At 33.7% G+C, this 16,499-nt stretch overlaps 2 protein-coding genes across 4 annotated transcripts; one reads left to right on the top strand and one right to left on the bottom strand.

Annotated features, from left to right (window-relative positions):
* LOC125650396 (disks large homolog 1-like) lies at window positions 1-5,375 on the bottom strand. Of its 2 annotated transcripts, none has more exons than XM_048878664.2 (5): window positions 5,317-5,375; window positions 4,985-5,169; window positions 2,918-3,054; window positions 2,653-2,766; window positions 1-397 (listed from the first exon to the last, which is right to left on the bottom strand). In XM_048878664.2, exons 2-5 carry the CDS (start codon window positions 5,142-5,144, stop codon window positions 233-235), a joined length of 576 nt encoding a protein of 191 aa, XP_048734621.2. In that variant the 5' UTR covers window positions 5,145-5,169; window positions 5,317-5,375; the 3' UTR covers window positions 1-232. The 2 variants fall into 2 exon arrangements, with proteins under 2 accessions (XP_048734621.2, XP_048734620.2); XM_048878663.2 differs by having other exon boundaries at window positions 1-400.
* On the top strand, window positions 5,114-16,499 carry LOC125650395 (splicing regulator SDE2-like). Of its 2 annotated transcripts, none has more exons than XM_048878661.2 (7): window positions 5,114-5,223; window positions 8,632-8,737; window positions 9,150-9,261; window positions 11,430-11,599; window positions 11,793-11,934; window positions 14,779-15,169; window positions 16,084-16,499. In XM_048878661.2, exons 1-7 carry the CDS (start codon window positions 5,179-5,181, stop codon window positions 16,306-16,308), a joined length of 1,191 nt encoding a protein of 396 aa, XP_048734618.1. In that variant the 5' UTR covers window positions 5,114-5,178; the 3' UTR covers window positions 16,309-16,499. The 2 variants fall into 2 exon arrangements, with proteins under 2 accessions (XP_048734618.1, XP_048734619.1); XM_048878662.2 differs by having other exon boundaries at window positions 14,779-15,088.

Raw genomic sequence — 16,499 nt, forward strand, 5'->3', positions numbered from 1 at the left:
TACGAGCAAAATAGTTTATTAAAAAACAAAAATTAGATTTACAAGGGAAAGGGATTATACTCATGATCACATTATTATAAAGTGTTGCTGTCGCCTGGACATCACATTTACAGATTTTCTGACTTATTCTAAACCCTAGTACTTAGTACGCATACACCTATACATGTAACTTAAATAACTAATGTCAAATGATCCACACACAGCTTACGTTTATATATTATATCATCATTGTTCATCGCCTCATTTTGAAGTAAAAAAATCCAACAGCAGCTGCTGCCGCGACTGCACCTAGACTAATGTATACCAGTGTGTTAGTGGAGAACGCATTGGAGGGCTTCCGTCGTGATGATGAAGTGGAATTTCTGGAGCCCTGCTCATTTTCTTCATTCTCCTTTTGCTGCTGGTATTTAAAAAAAAGACTTAAAATCAGATGTCAATCCAATAAAACTGTATATATTCTAAAATCATTTCTCTAAGTCTGAGTCGTGTAGTTGTTTTGACCTCTGCTAAATCAGAAACAATGTACTTGTATCTTTGTGTTTAGTTGATGGTTTTAAAGTATGTTCCTTGATGACTGAGGTCATACTAGGTGTACATGTAGTCACATGTTATGCTTCTGGAGAGACATTGTAACAACTAGACTCTAAACAACCAGGCGCGAGTTTTACTAAACTTCATTCTTTAAGTTCAAGATTTCATTGTAAACTCAGCTTAATATTCATTCTATAAACTTCTTAACTTATGTTGTGTTAAAATCATTGCCACTGTACAACAGCCTATGTGTTTTGTGTCATCTAAATAAAATTGAGCATCTTTATGCTGTTTCAGGACATCTTGAGAGAAATGAAGACAAACCTGCCTGTCATCAACTACTTAAGAACACATTTAATTTAGTAAAACAGGAAGCGTCGAATCGTTTAAAGTTTGAATTTACGAAATTCTAAACTTAGAATTTTGTAATAAGATAAATAGTTTAGTAAAACTTGTGCCAGGGCCACGTTTTACAGAAGAGCTTAAGACAAAGACCAAAATCTTCTGCAATTTAATTCATTCTTTAAATTGATTGTTATTTTGATGTGAATAAGAATTAAGTTATGTAATTGAATATAAGTATAATGTCTCTAACTTAAGTTGATGAGTTTTAAAACTACGTAACATTTTTAGTCTTTGTCATAAGTTCTTTTGTAAAACAGGGCACCAGAATAGCTTATTCTCGCACATCAGTCCCAGACAACATGTACCCTCAGCTGATTCTTACTGCTGAATTTTTTTTTATCACACACCTATACCCAGAGCAGTATACTATGATGCCACAGACACACTGCTGTTTACTGTTACATGTAACCTAACATGTCTATCACTACATTTAGTATACTATGATGCCACAGACACACTGCTGTTTACTGTTACATGTAACCTAACATGTCTATCACTACATTTAGTATACTATGATGTCACAGACACACTGCTGTTTACTGCTACATGTAACCTAACATGTCTATCACTACATTTAGTATACTATGATGTCACAGACACACTGCTGTTTACTGCTACATGTAACCTAACATGTCTATCACTACATTTAGTATACTATGATGTCACAGACACACTGCTGTTTACTGTTACATGTAACCTAACATGTCTATCACTACATTTAGTATACTATGATGCCACAGACACACTGCTGTTTACTGCTACATGTAACCTAACATGTCTATCACTACATTTAGTATACTATGATGTCACAGACACACTGCTGTTTACTGTTACATGTAACCTAACATGTCTATCACTACATTTAGTATACTATGATGTCACAGACACACTGCTGTTTACTGTTACATGTAACCTAACATGTCTATCACTACATTTAGTATACTATGATGTCACAGACACACTGCTGTTTACTGCTACATGTAACCTAACATGTCTATTACTACATGTAGTACTCTTTATGTGGTGTTCAGATGCACACACAGATAAGGTATATAATACAAACAATGCTCTAAGGGATTATACTGAATAAAATATTGAAGTCTCAGACAGGTTACTACTAGATGAATTTTAGACATTGACACTAATTGTTATTTGCTTAGTAAGCATTGTACCTGGTGTCTGCTAAGTGTAAACATCAAGAAGTATCAGAATTTTCCTAATCTTGAGGGAGGTAACTTTTAATTACACTACATTACACAATACTTTAATATTACAATATGTCATAATAGATTTATTGACTGCCACTACTTTGTAACATTCAGCAACATCATCATAACACAATGACAGAGTCATTAAGTGCTCCAGTTGACCCCAAATATTTTATTTTCGTTCTACACTGATTTATTAATCAATGATTGCCTTGAAAATTTGCTTACTAGTAGGAAAAAATTAAAATGTATTTACATATTGTTATGTTTTGAAGATTGCACCTTTCGTTTTTGCTGATGAAAAAGGCAATGTTTCAATTTCCCAAAAAGATTTGTATATGCCACCATAAATGAAACAAAAATTGTACTTTTACACAAAAATCTTTGTCCTGTGTATTTTGGTTTACTATTTGTGTGTGTTTGAAATACTCTCTTTCTTTCATTTCTGTTTTTTTGTTTTGTTTTGTTCATGGGGGTATTGTGTTTCAATTCTATAACATCAACTTACCTGTATTGCCTCTTCTGCTCCTGGTTGAACTTTTAGTGTAACAACTTCCCCTGCATTGACAAAGTGTTGTACTGCCTCGTTATGGGTAACTCTCTTTAATGTATGTCCATTAATCTGAAAAATATAAACACATGGGGAGTTTTAATATCAGACCACCAACATCTGACAAGTATATACAAAGAATGATTTTTTAAGATATTACACAAGTGTATGTAAAAAAAAAAAAATCTATTATGAGATATGCTCAATATATCAAATGACATACTTCAAGAATTTTATCTCCTTCTTTTAAACGACCATCTAAGAAAGCTGCTCCATCCTCTCTGATTTTGGTGACAAAAATTCCTGAATCTTCCTGCACATATGGAATATCTACACCTCCCCTGATGTTAAAACCAAGGCCTGTAAAACAACGAGCTATTACTTTTCTCTTTCAATATTTGTTGATAGAATATCACAATAATTTTATCCTAATAAAAGGAAATATTATATAGTACTATAATATTATACAGTACATCCAAGGGCTGATCATGCTCGTCATTGCTCAACTTGCATGATCAAGAGAGAGACTTTACCATATCACATCACTAGAAAAGCTAGCTCAAAAGCGAGACAGTATAAAGTACTAATAAATGAAGTTACAAATGTTCTACTTTAACATAATGGATATTCCTCTCACAACTTGGTCACTATCAAACCCAAAGTATTCAAAATATCAAACCTCTGCATACATGCATTTCTGCTATACTAAGGTGTACATGTAGTCGTATGTTATATCCCATGCCAGTTGTATGTGTAATTATCTTAGTATATTTACAACCTAGCCCGAATTTAGCCAATGCATTATTTGATGTGAATTTGTACTTCTGTGTTACTGATAGACAGATTTCATATTTTAAAGCAAAATCACAAATTAGCACTCTTGCTTCAGGGTCCATGACACTATATAGATGCCACTAAAATGATACTTACACAGCTGATCTCATCCAACTCTGTTCAATGTTGGGAGAAAAAAGTATTGTACAAGGTAAGTCTTAAATTGAAAATACAGTAGATACACCAGTTATCTGCACCATGACCTTGTATATGCCACCGTTGCAGCGAAGGAAAAGAGTGCCTAATTGATATAAGTATGTCCATTTGCTAAATTATTTATGAAATCTTGGCGGGCTCAGATTTATCTCTTTGATGATAAAGAGCTAATAACAGGCAAAGTTAAAGTCCAGTACCATACAAAAGATGAATACATGTAGGTGATATTTGATCACTGAATAGTAAAATAGGATCTGGTGTTAATGGGAACACAAAACAGTACTGTCTACTCTATTGTAAAATCATTCATATTTGTGTATATATACATATAAATTCCAGGGGCCTCATTTCATAAAGGAGTACATTTATCATACCTATATATATCTATGCTGAGTGACAAATCCGAGACTAACAAAAGATATAAAATTTACACCAAAAAAAATCTGTACTTTATCTGTACTACTTGAAACTTGATTATCATACATTGCAGTCCACAAAAAATAAAGCAATCATTCCATTTCATTTTAAAAACACTTTTGACAGTTTTGTTAATCCTTGTTTAGAGATTAAGAGCTTGTACACTGTGATCACACTCACCATAAAGTTGGCAATTTTAAAATTTATTGTTTTTGTTTTTTTATTAACCTAATTAGTAATTAGGAGCAAGGTATTTCATTTTAAATGTTTAGAATTTTTAACATTTACAGCCAATTTATATGTGTATACAGCATTAAATTTAATTCTGGTTATTTTCATGTGTTATTTTTTATTGGAGGAGGGGGGGGGGGGTCTAAATCCACTTTCACCAGGTTTTAATTCACTGTTTTTATATCCACTCTACATAATGTTCTTACTTAAAATTCTTATATTTTTTGCTACTTGTAATAGCGTTATCAAGCTTTGAAAATTTTAACTGTTTTGATAAATTTACAACCAAACAAAAAGTTTCAGCTTCAAATTTGACTTCAACAGTAGGTCTAAATGTTATCAATTTATTGAACAATCCAACTGTTATGTTTTAGACTTAGATTTACATATTGCTAAATCACGACACTATTTTGCTGGACCCGTTTGTCTAATCACAATACCATTCACCATGAAATGATTAGGATAGGTCCCTATGTAACTTCTTCCTTTTTTAGTATTTTGTGTTTCTAATGAAAGTTTTTCATAATTTTTCAACAACTGATGAAGTTGGTGATTGTTAAAAAGATCGAGGAAATTCGAAAACACTTTTGCGGCATATTACATATATTCAAATAGACTAAGAGATAAAGTTGGAAGTGTATTATTTTCAAACCATGATTTCCTCTCTCCAAAACAATTTCTACAATATCGTCAGGTGGTGCCTCAGCCATGGACGAATCGGTAAATGTTGTAGTTTCGATTTTGCACCTCAAAGGTCGGCTTTCGCACTCTTTCGTGTGACGGAGGTAAATATCTTGTTTTTCCGGAAGCATCGATTCCGCAAGAAGCTAGTGAAACCTGAAGAATATGGACATTACAAAGATTATTTCTGATATTTCAGAGTCAGATATTGTAAGCATTTTGTGTTGTATATGATTGAATTGTGTTTATTTACATTTCGATATAATATTGCCATGTGAAACTTAAAATCTGGAGAGTACTTACCTATCGTGGCTTTCACATAGACACCAAGAAAACACAATGACATCACAATGCCACATAAAACAATGACGTTGACATCACAATGCCACATAAAACAATAATGTGACATCACAATGCAATTCGGCCAATTACATTGAAGACAGACCGTAATGTTACAAATATTTATCTATAATAAATATTTTTAAGAAACTTGCAAAAGAAACATCAAATACCAAAAAAGAAAAAAGAAGCTTAAGCCATTACATTAAACAATTTCTTTCATAATTGATTAAAATATACATTCCTCAATACTGATGATTTTATTAACGTATTCCAAATTTATAACTGTTAATTATTAAGTTAAGCTGTGGAAGAAAGTTCAGGATCTGGTATACTCTGATAGGCGAATTCAGGTGGAAGAAATAGCGCAGGCATTACTCCGCATTAGGCATTTCACATGGTAGCGTTTCAACAATCTTGCATGATCGTTTAGGTATGCTCAAGCTAACAGCCCGTTGGGTCCCCAAATCCCATAGCGATGAGCAAATGGTAACCAGAGCATTAGTATGCAGCACCTTGTTGAAGCGTTTTAGGTCAAAAGATGATTTTCTTTCGCGTCTGGTGACTGTAGATGACACTTAGGTTCATTATAGATAGAGAATAAAGCTCAGAGTTGTCAGTGGGTAGGGCCTGGGTCCCCCAAGGCCAAAGAAGTTCAAGACGCAATCATCTGCTGGCAAGGTGATGGCCACAGTATTTTGGGACGCAAAAGGCGTTATTATGTTCGACTTTTTACCCAACAGAAGTACAATAACTGGAGTGTACTATGCAAACTTGCTACACCAGCTGAGAACTGCCGCCATCCATGAAAAACACCAAGGTAAACTCTCCAAAGGTGTTTTGCTGCAACAGGACAATGTGAGACTCCACACTTGCAATGGATGCTGTAGAGCGAAACGGGTATGAATACCACATCCTGCCTATTCCCTGACCTAGCTCCTAGCGACTTCTTCCTATTCCCAAACTTGAAAAAGAATTTCTGTGGACATCATTTCTGGTCTGAAGAAGTCGTGATGGTAGTTGAGGAGTGGGTCAATGGAAAGAACCCTGACTTTTTCAGTTCTGGGCTGATGGCACTTAACACTGTTGGTCTAAGTGCTTCACACTAGATGGTAATTACATTGAAAAAGAAGAGGTGGTTCTCAACCGGAAATAAGTTATGCTGGTTACTTATTGACTAGCCCTCATATGTAATACGGATTCAGTGTTCGAAATTGGTTCAAAACCTGGTATAGACGATGGGTCTATGCCAAAATAAGATGACATAGACCTCATCGAATTAGCATAGACCGCAACATTGAAAAAAAAATAAAAATAATAACACAAATTTAAAACATATTATTTACTTCTAATGTATACTTAGAAAGCATATTTTCTCTCCATTTCCAAAACAATGTCCTCCTTTCCTCATAACGTTTATCAGACGTCGACTTTTGGGATAACTCTTTTGCTTTAAATCTAGAAAATCGGCATAGACAATTTGGTCTATCCCAATTAAAATTGGCATAGACCTGTGTCATTTGACATAGTATCGGTCTATGGTTAATTTCGAACACTACGAAGAGGGGTAAACAAGGCATATCGCATCATATTGCAGGGAAGGGGGGGGGATTGCTGGAGAAAATGTCTTTACAAATCAATAAGAATAAATTAATCAAAACCTAACATGTTCTATTGATTGATATTCTATTTCCCAAACTCCCATTATTTGAATCGTGGGGAGAACACAAGGATTCACTTCATAACTTCGACCTTGCATTCATACCATTCACTTCTGCCATTAAAAGTTGGGGATGGGGTTTTTGTCATGAAATATATCTTTATTTGTTTATATGAATAATAGAAAATGGTGGTCATTAAAAGGGGACAATCTCCCCTCCCTGATTTTATGTGCATGCCACGGAAGTACTGATATATCCATTATCGGATTTGTAATGCCGAAGTTGATGTTCATTTCAATGGCGCCCAATTTTAATAAAGATAAATCATGATGGGACGTCATAACTTTCAAGATCTGGTATGTCTTGAATTTTTTACCACATTTTCATTGATAATTTTCAACAATTCAATCATTTTTCAATGAGCTTGAGATCAAGAGCTTGAGATAAAAAAAATTGTATGCATCTAGCTACACCAACAATTTTTAGAAATAATTTCCGAAGTCATACCAATCACAAGCTTACATATAGCCTTTGTAGGTTACTTTTATGGTAGTAGGAACAAGAAACACTCATCTATAACAGAAATTTCCTCAGTTCGATACTTGCATAGAATCAATGTCCATCATAATAGGCTATACACTTGTGTATTTATGTTCACGACGATAAACCGGAAATGACTATGCTTAAAACAATATAGCGCAACAGTGACTGAATGCAGAATAAACATGGAGATGGAAGAACTCAAAATCCCCTATTCTGACAGTACAGTAATATTTGTACTTTTGTTATGTACACCAAGAATACATTTATAATATATTTGATGAAGCTTCTCACAGCTAAATAATTTAAAAAGTTTGTCTGAATGAAATGGTGATGACATTAATTTATTCCATGATTTTTTGCAAAAGATGATAATATATAGTAATTTTTGTTGATGTAAAAATGCTGGCATTTGTTTATTTCAAGAACTCTATAAAAATTGATTTGCAGAAATAACTGTTGTTTGCCATATCTTAATATTTTGTTAGATAGATGACCCCAGCCTTTATCCTAATGGCTTCAATTCAGAAGCATATACATGTACATGTATATACAAGTCAAATAATTAGCAATTTGGCAAATACAGAGATTTTCCAAACACATATCACCATGATCACTTTTGCAATCAGCTGTTTGCAGGTAACAATGGAATTTTTGACAGGTAGCTAATTTTATTCCCATTGGTACCAAGCATCAAAAGTAATGATTTGGTAAAAAAGATTGGATGGCAGATGATAAAATGCTTCATTTATGAGGTCAAACTAAAAGAAATGGCATGAATCTGGTTATGAATATTGTCAAAGTTTTGTCATACAAGAAAATTTTAATGGTCATGAAGATTTTACGTGAGTTTTCACACTTTTCCATGACTAAATACGCCTTTAACATTTAAACAAATATAGCTCTTTCCTTGTATACAATACCTTCAGTGGGAACATTGGTTGTGAACTTAAAAGAATGAAGCAGCTCCACTTTGGAATGATCTTCATCATGCTGAGCTGTAATTTCAAAGTTTCTATATCTTACATGGTTTATTCTTAGATATATGTAATTGTATTCTTTTTGAAATGCATTCCAGAATGACTTTTACATCACATGTAATGGAAAAATTGTTCATAGACAAGATGAGATTGAAGAGGGCAGAATTTATCGGATTGTACCCAGGGTGCTGGGTGGCAAAGGAGGTAAGAGTCTGTAAGATTATTTAGATATTCAACTACTGCATTTGACACTTGTTTACATAGTAACAATGAATTGGACTCAGTACATGTGATTATCGATTATTAATAGAGAAAACTGGCGAGTGACTTACTCTTTATTCAATTTTTGTTTGCAAGATCTAGAAATTCTCATAATCATTGAAAATTTGAAATAAGATTTAACTTAAAAAAGTGTAGGAGCAATTTACAGTCCTGTTTGACAGTTGTGTACACTACTGTGTTTTAGGGTTTGTTCGTGTACACTACTGTGTTTTAGGGTTTGTTCGTGTACACTACTGTGTTTTAGGGTTTGTTCATGTACACTACTGTGTTTTAGGGTTTGTTCGTGTACACTACTGTGTTTTAGGGTTTGTTCGTGTACACTACTGTGTTTTAGGGTTTGGTTCGATGTTACGAGCCATTGGAGCACAGATTGATAAAACAAACAACAGAGAAGCCTGTCGAGATTTGAGTGGACGACGAATGAGAGACGTCAACAATGAAAAGCAGTTAGTATCCATCTTTGCTATGGGTTCAAATGGCAAGGCTACTTTAAGAAATTGAACCACCTTCTTTTAAGATGTGTTTATTCAATCATATACATATTGTACGTCTTACTGTGTTATCATCGTGACTTTCGTTTATTTAATACAAACACGGATATAAGTCAGTGTGTATGAAAGTTATCAAGACATGTTGAATAATACATGTACAAAGATGATGTCATCAGATCAAGCAGAATTTTGCCTGTCAGGTGACACGGTGTGATGGCTTGATGTGTTTAGGTTTCCTAAGACCCACATAGAGTATATATTTACATGTAGGATTTAATGAGATATAACTTATGGAAAAAATAAGTACCAAATTTGTGTGAAATAGCATTTTTAAACTGGAAATTCTTAGAATGATTAATTTATTAAGAAAAACTGCAGTTTTAGTTAAGGTAGCTCATTACACTAAAATTTTATTTGATGGCTCATTAAAACACCTCTTATGAAGTATGATTTCACCATTGAAAGAAAGCTCTCAATAATTTGACATGAATTGTTTCTGATTTTTCATGGAATGATAAAAAAGGTGTTTTGTTTGCAAATAAGAGATTCTTGGCTCCAAATTTTGCTGTGATATAGTGCATGATGTGAATATCTAATAAAACATGCCTAAAAGAGACAGATAGATGTTCTAATTTTTAAATAAAAAAAATATTTGCAAACAAAACACCTTACTTTACTGACCCTGTAACCCTTACTGTTACATGTTACTTTACTGACCCTGTAATCCTTACTGTTACATGTTACTTTACTGACCCTGTAACCCTTACTGTTACATGTTACTTTACTGACCCTGTAAACCTTACTGTTACATGTTACTTTACTGACCCTGTAATCCTTACTGTTACATGTTACTTTACTGACCCTGTAATCCTTACTGTTACATGTTACTTTACTGACCCTGTAATCCTTACTGTTACATGTTACTTTACTGACCCTGTAATCCTTACTGTTACATGTTACTTTACTGACCCTGTAATCCTTACTGTTACATGTTACTTTACTGACCCTGTAATCCTTACTGTTACATGTTACTTTACTGACCCTGTAAACCTTACTGTTACATGTTACTTTACTGACCCTGTAATCCTTACTGTTACATGTTACTTTACTGACCCTGTAATCCTTACTGTTACATGTTACTTTACTGACCCTGTAATCCTTACTGTTACATGTTACTTTACTGACCCTGTAATCCTTACTGTTACATGTTACTTTACTGACCCTGTAATCCTTACTGTTACATGTTACTTTACTGACCCTGTAAACCTTACTGTTACATGTTACTTTACTGACTCTGTAATCCTTACTGTTACATGTTACTTTACTGACCCTGTAATCCTTACTGTTACATGTTACTTTACTGACCCTGTAAACCTTACTGTTACATGTTACTTTACTGACCCTGTAATCCTTACTGTTACATGTTACTTTACTGACCCTGTAATCCTTACTGTTACATGTTACTTTACTGACCCTGTAAACCTTACTGTTACATGTTACTTTACTGACCCTGTAATCCTTACTGTTGCGTTACTTTACTGACCCTGTAATCCTTACTGTTTCATGTTACTTTACCGACAGTTAAGGAACAGACCACGAAAGGACAAAGAGTATATGTATTTGAGTTTTCAAAGGAACTCATCCCGTATTACAATGTAGTGTACTACTTTTACTTTAACAGTCAATTAATTTAGTGTTGGTAAATGATGAACATACTATATGTTTAATGAAACTTGTCTGGTCTGGTTATGCTTGGTACATGTACCATAGCAATTCTTTGGATTAAACAACATGAAATACAAATTCTATCTGTTGTGATACTTATTTATGTGACAATTTACAAAAATAAATGTCATTTCGGTCTGCCCAGCATCTGGATTAGACAAGTTTTACAGTACGTTCAGTAATTATGATATTTTAAGATGAGATGTACATTTGCATGTACTTGTAGAAAATTTTAGATAATCAGAGTGAAATAAAAATCTATATGACCAATGATGATTTTTGCAAGTTATATATGAATATATGATATGAATATATAATAGTAAAGTAAAAAATCATAGATACATTCAAATCTTAATTATGATAATTGCAGGCATTCTAATGCTGTGAATTCTTTGTAGACTAAAAGATTGGGTTGCCAAAAAGGCGGAGAAAGAAAAAGAGCGAGAGGAAAAACGGAAGGAAAGAATGGAGAGAAGGCGAGCCCTGCCCAACCACAAGTTTGATGACCCAGTATATGATAAACAGAGAGCAGTTGTGGCAGAAAACCTAGAGGATGCTCTACAGATCGGTAAGCTGTCACAGCTCCTGTTGAATTAGAATAAGGAGGAGGGGATGTTATTAAAGTTAATTATTACATACATGTATAGTTCCTTTGTTCATAATAGGAGAAAGCCAAACATTTTCTACAGGAGCATGTGTATGAACCAAGTTTAATATGTAACAAGAAAATTCAATGATTTAAATGTACATGTTTTTATCAGGATTACAGCGAGCCCAAACTAAACAGAAAGCGTCATGTACGATAACCTCAGAAGAGGAGGCAGGACCATCTGGAAGTGGACTCAAGCGAAAGGGGGATGACAAAGGAGGGCCTTGTCCCAAAGTCAAGAAACACAATGAATGGTATGATACTATGGAGATAGGTTACTGTCTAATCCTGTTTAAACATTTCTTTATGATAATCTTGAGAAACTGTAACCTTATAAATGAGTTGACTCATGTAAGATTTTCTTATCAAAGTTTGTAGTATTTCTGTTTGCATTTGTTGGAAAATTAACAGAAATATAATTCAATATACATCAAGACAAGAGAGATTGTGGTGTACACACATCGATGATACCCTATAATTAATTTCTCTGTGAGTACACACATCGATGATACCCCTATAATTAATTTCTCTGTGAGTCATTCATCACGGATGGTAGCATTTTTAAAAAATAGAGGGTCAGGCTAGTGTTTTAACAACAGTTACCAATTAAACATTTCCATCCAGATAAATAAAGCAAAATATAGAGGAAAAATGCATTTTGTGGTAAACAAATAAGATCTTTGGATCCAGAATGGGTAATTCCAGATAAATGAGACAAAACAACGATGAAAAAATTCGTTCCAAAGGAAAATCGTCCAGAAGCTGAAGCATCCGGATATCTGAGGGTCCATTGTACATATATGTATAATAAAAAAAAAAAAATAGGGACGGCAATTGGTTAAAATTTTATAACTGGTCAGTCATAAATTCTTTTGACTGATTAACCAGCAATTCTAAATTTTCAATTCCACGGAACACCACGACAGAACAGTCACTATGATTATTATTATCTATCTACGATATCAATATCAGGCTTCAAGTTTTTGTTAAAAAAATCATTTTGTTCACAATTAAGGAATGACAATAAATGGCTTCTTTCTTTGTTTATGAGAATTCCTGCTGAGGAGAAAATCCATTCTGACAACACTGATGTACGTGCTTTTCATAGGTTTTTATTCAAGTTTCAGGTTTATTTGGGTTTTTGCATATATGGTAATTTTGATTGATTGATTTGATGGTATGAACTACAATGCCTCACACCGACATAATACATGAAACGTGTTAATGTTTTAAAACAATGTTTATTTCTTGCATTTACATTATATTTTCATTTCTGTTGAATTTCCCAGCCAATGAAATAGACATACTATATCTATCAAGTAGTTCTGTATTCATATATGCAGGGTTTACAATTGCAGCTCGTTCAAGAGGACATGTCTATCATTACAATTTCTAAATAGAGAATGTTGAAGTGTCATGGTATGCAAATGAACCAAACATGAATATTATTAGGTTTTGAGTTGAAATCAAACATGCTCAAGAAATATGGTTAAAAGTGTTACATCGTTTTAAATAGGACAACCTGCATGACCTGTATCATGCTGATAGTTTGGATCTATGTCACATGACCTGTATCATGCTGATAGTTTGGATCTATGTCACATGACCTGTATCATGCTGATAGTTTGGATCTATGTCACATGACCTGTATCATGCTGATAGTTTGGATCTATGTCACATGACCTGTATCATGCTGATAGTTTGGATATGTCACATGACCTGTATCATGCTGATAGTTTGGATCTATGTCACATGACCTGTATCATGCTGATAGTTTGGATCTATATCACATGATATGATAACGATTCTGCAACTCTGATTAGCTCGTCACGGTTTTTGAACATCACAATAACCAAAATATACGGATATCCAAATATATATTAATATTTGCAATTGAAGCATATTCAAACCAAAAGAACTTTTCTTTTTATCATAAATTTATTTATTCAATACCCAGACATGTATATAAACGAGTTACTTTTAAATCTTACACACTTTAATAATATCTGATTAATAAAGAATAAGAATGAAATATATCAATAACAGCTATTAAGACATTTAGATATTTTATTGAGAACTTTTATACACGTTAATGATAAGGAATTACTTTACTGAAACAATAAAAACAAATTTTTCATTTCCCCATATGCACTTTCTAACACAATTGGGAACTAGATTGGCCTGCAGCCCATAAAGATAATTTAATTGCTATTGCATGGGCACTTGACCTCAATCTAAAATCATCTAAAATGCCTCATATTTTTAAAATTTAGAATGAGGGCTTCCATTTCAACCTTTTCTGTCATTCTTTTCAAAATGAACTTGCTGTAATTTGTAAACAACAACTCATTAAGATTTAATTATTTTGATAATTTATTGGCCTATCCAACCAATTATACAGATTACTTTTTCTTGATCTCACCACAATCTGCCCAAATGTTTACATTAGTAACAGTACATTCAGAAATCATTTGACTCTAATAGAAACCCTAGATATGGCCATGTGATTGGTCAAAATGGCCACTAAAGGCAGGGTAAAATGGCAGTTTCTTGTGAAATTTTATGACCAAAGGACATTAGGTGACTGCTGTGGTAAGTTTGACTAAATAAGTAGACATAAACTTATGGATAGCACTTGGGTCTGTTATTGCCTTATGGGAAATGGAATACATACTGAACTTGTTTATATGGCAGACCTCTCGATGCTTCTTCCATTCAGATGTTGCAACTGACCTAGATTTCAAGCTTTAGTTACCATTGCTAGGACAGCTTTCAGGTCTGTCTCCATTCAATTGTGACTAATTCATATGGCATTCATCTAATAAATGAATTTAAAGGCTAATGAAAATGGAGTCGCTCGAAATGGGGCTTGGACAAAATTTTCCATATACAGTAAAACATGGTTATAGCGAACCTCCAGGGCCAGCAAAAAAAGTTTGTTATAATGAAACTTAGTGATATCCAATATAATTTTCTTTATTTTCCTTTCAAAGGGGAATAAATATCACTTCGCAATAAGTGTAAATCTGTTATAAGTGTTTGTTATGAGCGTGTTTTACGGTATACACAGTGTACATGTACCATCATCAATCTTTTAGGTTAGGGATTGACATTGAGAATTTAAGTGATGAAGATAGTGACTCCAATAGTGATTCAGAAGACCAGAGTGAGGCAGCATGTGGTTCCACAGATTCTGAACAGGCAGAAAAAGTTAACCCTGAACATAAATGTACATCAGACAGCGACACCGGTGAAGAAGTGACATCAGTGAATAGCAAGGAGACTCTGCAAAATCCACCTGAAACATACACTCAGACAAGCTCAGAGAAACCTGAACAGGATATCACAGACTGTCAGACTGACAGTAGTACTTCAGAACCAGCTACAGAGCAATCAAAGAAAACAGAGGTATACTCAGCAATACTCGCAGACTGTCAGACTGACAATAGTACTTCAGAACCAGCTACAGAGCAATCAAAGAAAACAGAGGTATACTCAGTAATACTGTTGTCATGTTATAATGGCAGATGCCCTACAGTAATCACTCTGTACATCTATCAGCACATTAGATGACTTGCAATAACTTACATTTCCTTACAGATTAGAAAGAGGAATACCCATCTCTATTTTCAGATTTACAGCTTTCAGGCTTACAGCCATGAAATGTTCATGTGCTCTATTTCAAAATCAGCTAATTCAATAAACTATCCCAATCAAATAAACTTACAAAGTAAAAATAATTTTTGTGACAGAAGTATATTTAACAGTGAAGTAAATAATAACCTGTGTGTTAACTTTATATTCATGTTTGATTTCAATAAGTATTGGTTTGGGTTTGGCTAGTTATGTGAATTGATCCGGGACTAAACTGCCACCTGTATAAACACATGGAGAAGTGTGTTGGTAGTTTAATTTATGGTTACCCACATTAATTCACCAAAGAACCAAGATTAGTTGTGAGTGGTTTCTAGCAGAGGAATTAGTAACTATGATATTATAGTTGTAAGGAACATATGATGGTAAAAATGAAAGTAGAAGTAATACGATGAATGTGGTATATTATTACATGTAATTGAAAATGATTCTCCAGGAAAAAGAATTCAATACACCTGACTTGATATAAATACTTTGTTTTCATGCATTTTGGGAACGATAGCTATTTTGTTACGTCCATATCCAAATTTGTTATAACTAATTCTTAAAATTAAAGAAATATGAAGAATGGTGCTGGGGATTAAGAACAGTTTTGTTATATCGGTAAATTTGATGAACCCTTGTTAGTACTAAATGAGTTTCACTGTACTTCATACATAGTATACAACTACAAATATCAGCACCATGTTAAGAGTTCATACCAATTTACCAGTAAGCCTGAATGAAATGGTCACTTTGATGTTTTGTAGGATGATAAGCCTTTTGACTTTGATGACTACAGCAGTTCAACTGATTTGGAGACATTAGGGCTGGAGAAACTGAAGGCACTCCTGGTGGAGAGAGGGATGAAATGTGGAGGAACCCTACAGCAGCGGGCAGAGAGGCTGTTCTCAATTAAAGGCCTAGACCCCAAAAACATTGATCCCACACTGTTGGCTAAGCCATATAATGGGAAGGGAAAGGGAAAGAAATAATGCTCCAGTGGTTTCAGTTTTATGTGGAGAATATAGGATGAACTTGAATATCGGATGAACTTAATATGTTAATTCTGTGTTTGTTGCAATATTTTTCATGAAGTGGATACTTGTACAAGTGTCTGTAGAAAATCATTTTGTATCTCATCACATGGTTTTTAATTAAAAATAAACTTACATTTTGAAATCTG

This window comes from Ostrea edulis, chromosome 5 (assembly GCF_947568905.1).
Source record: "Ostrea edulis chromosome 5, xbOstEdul1.1, whole genome shotgun sequence".
Classification (NCBI taxonomy): domain Eukaryota; kingdom Metazoa; phylum Mollusca; class Bivalvia; order Ostreida; family Ostreidae; genus Ostrea; species Ostrea edulis.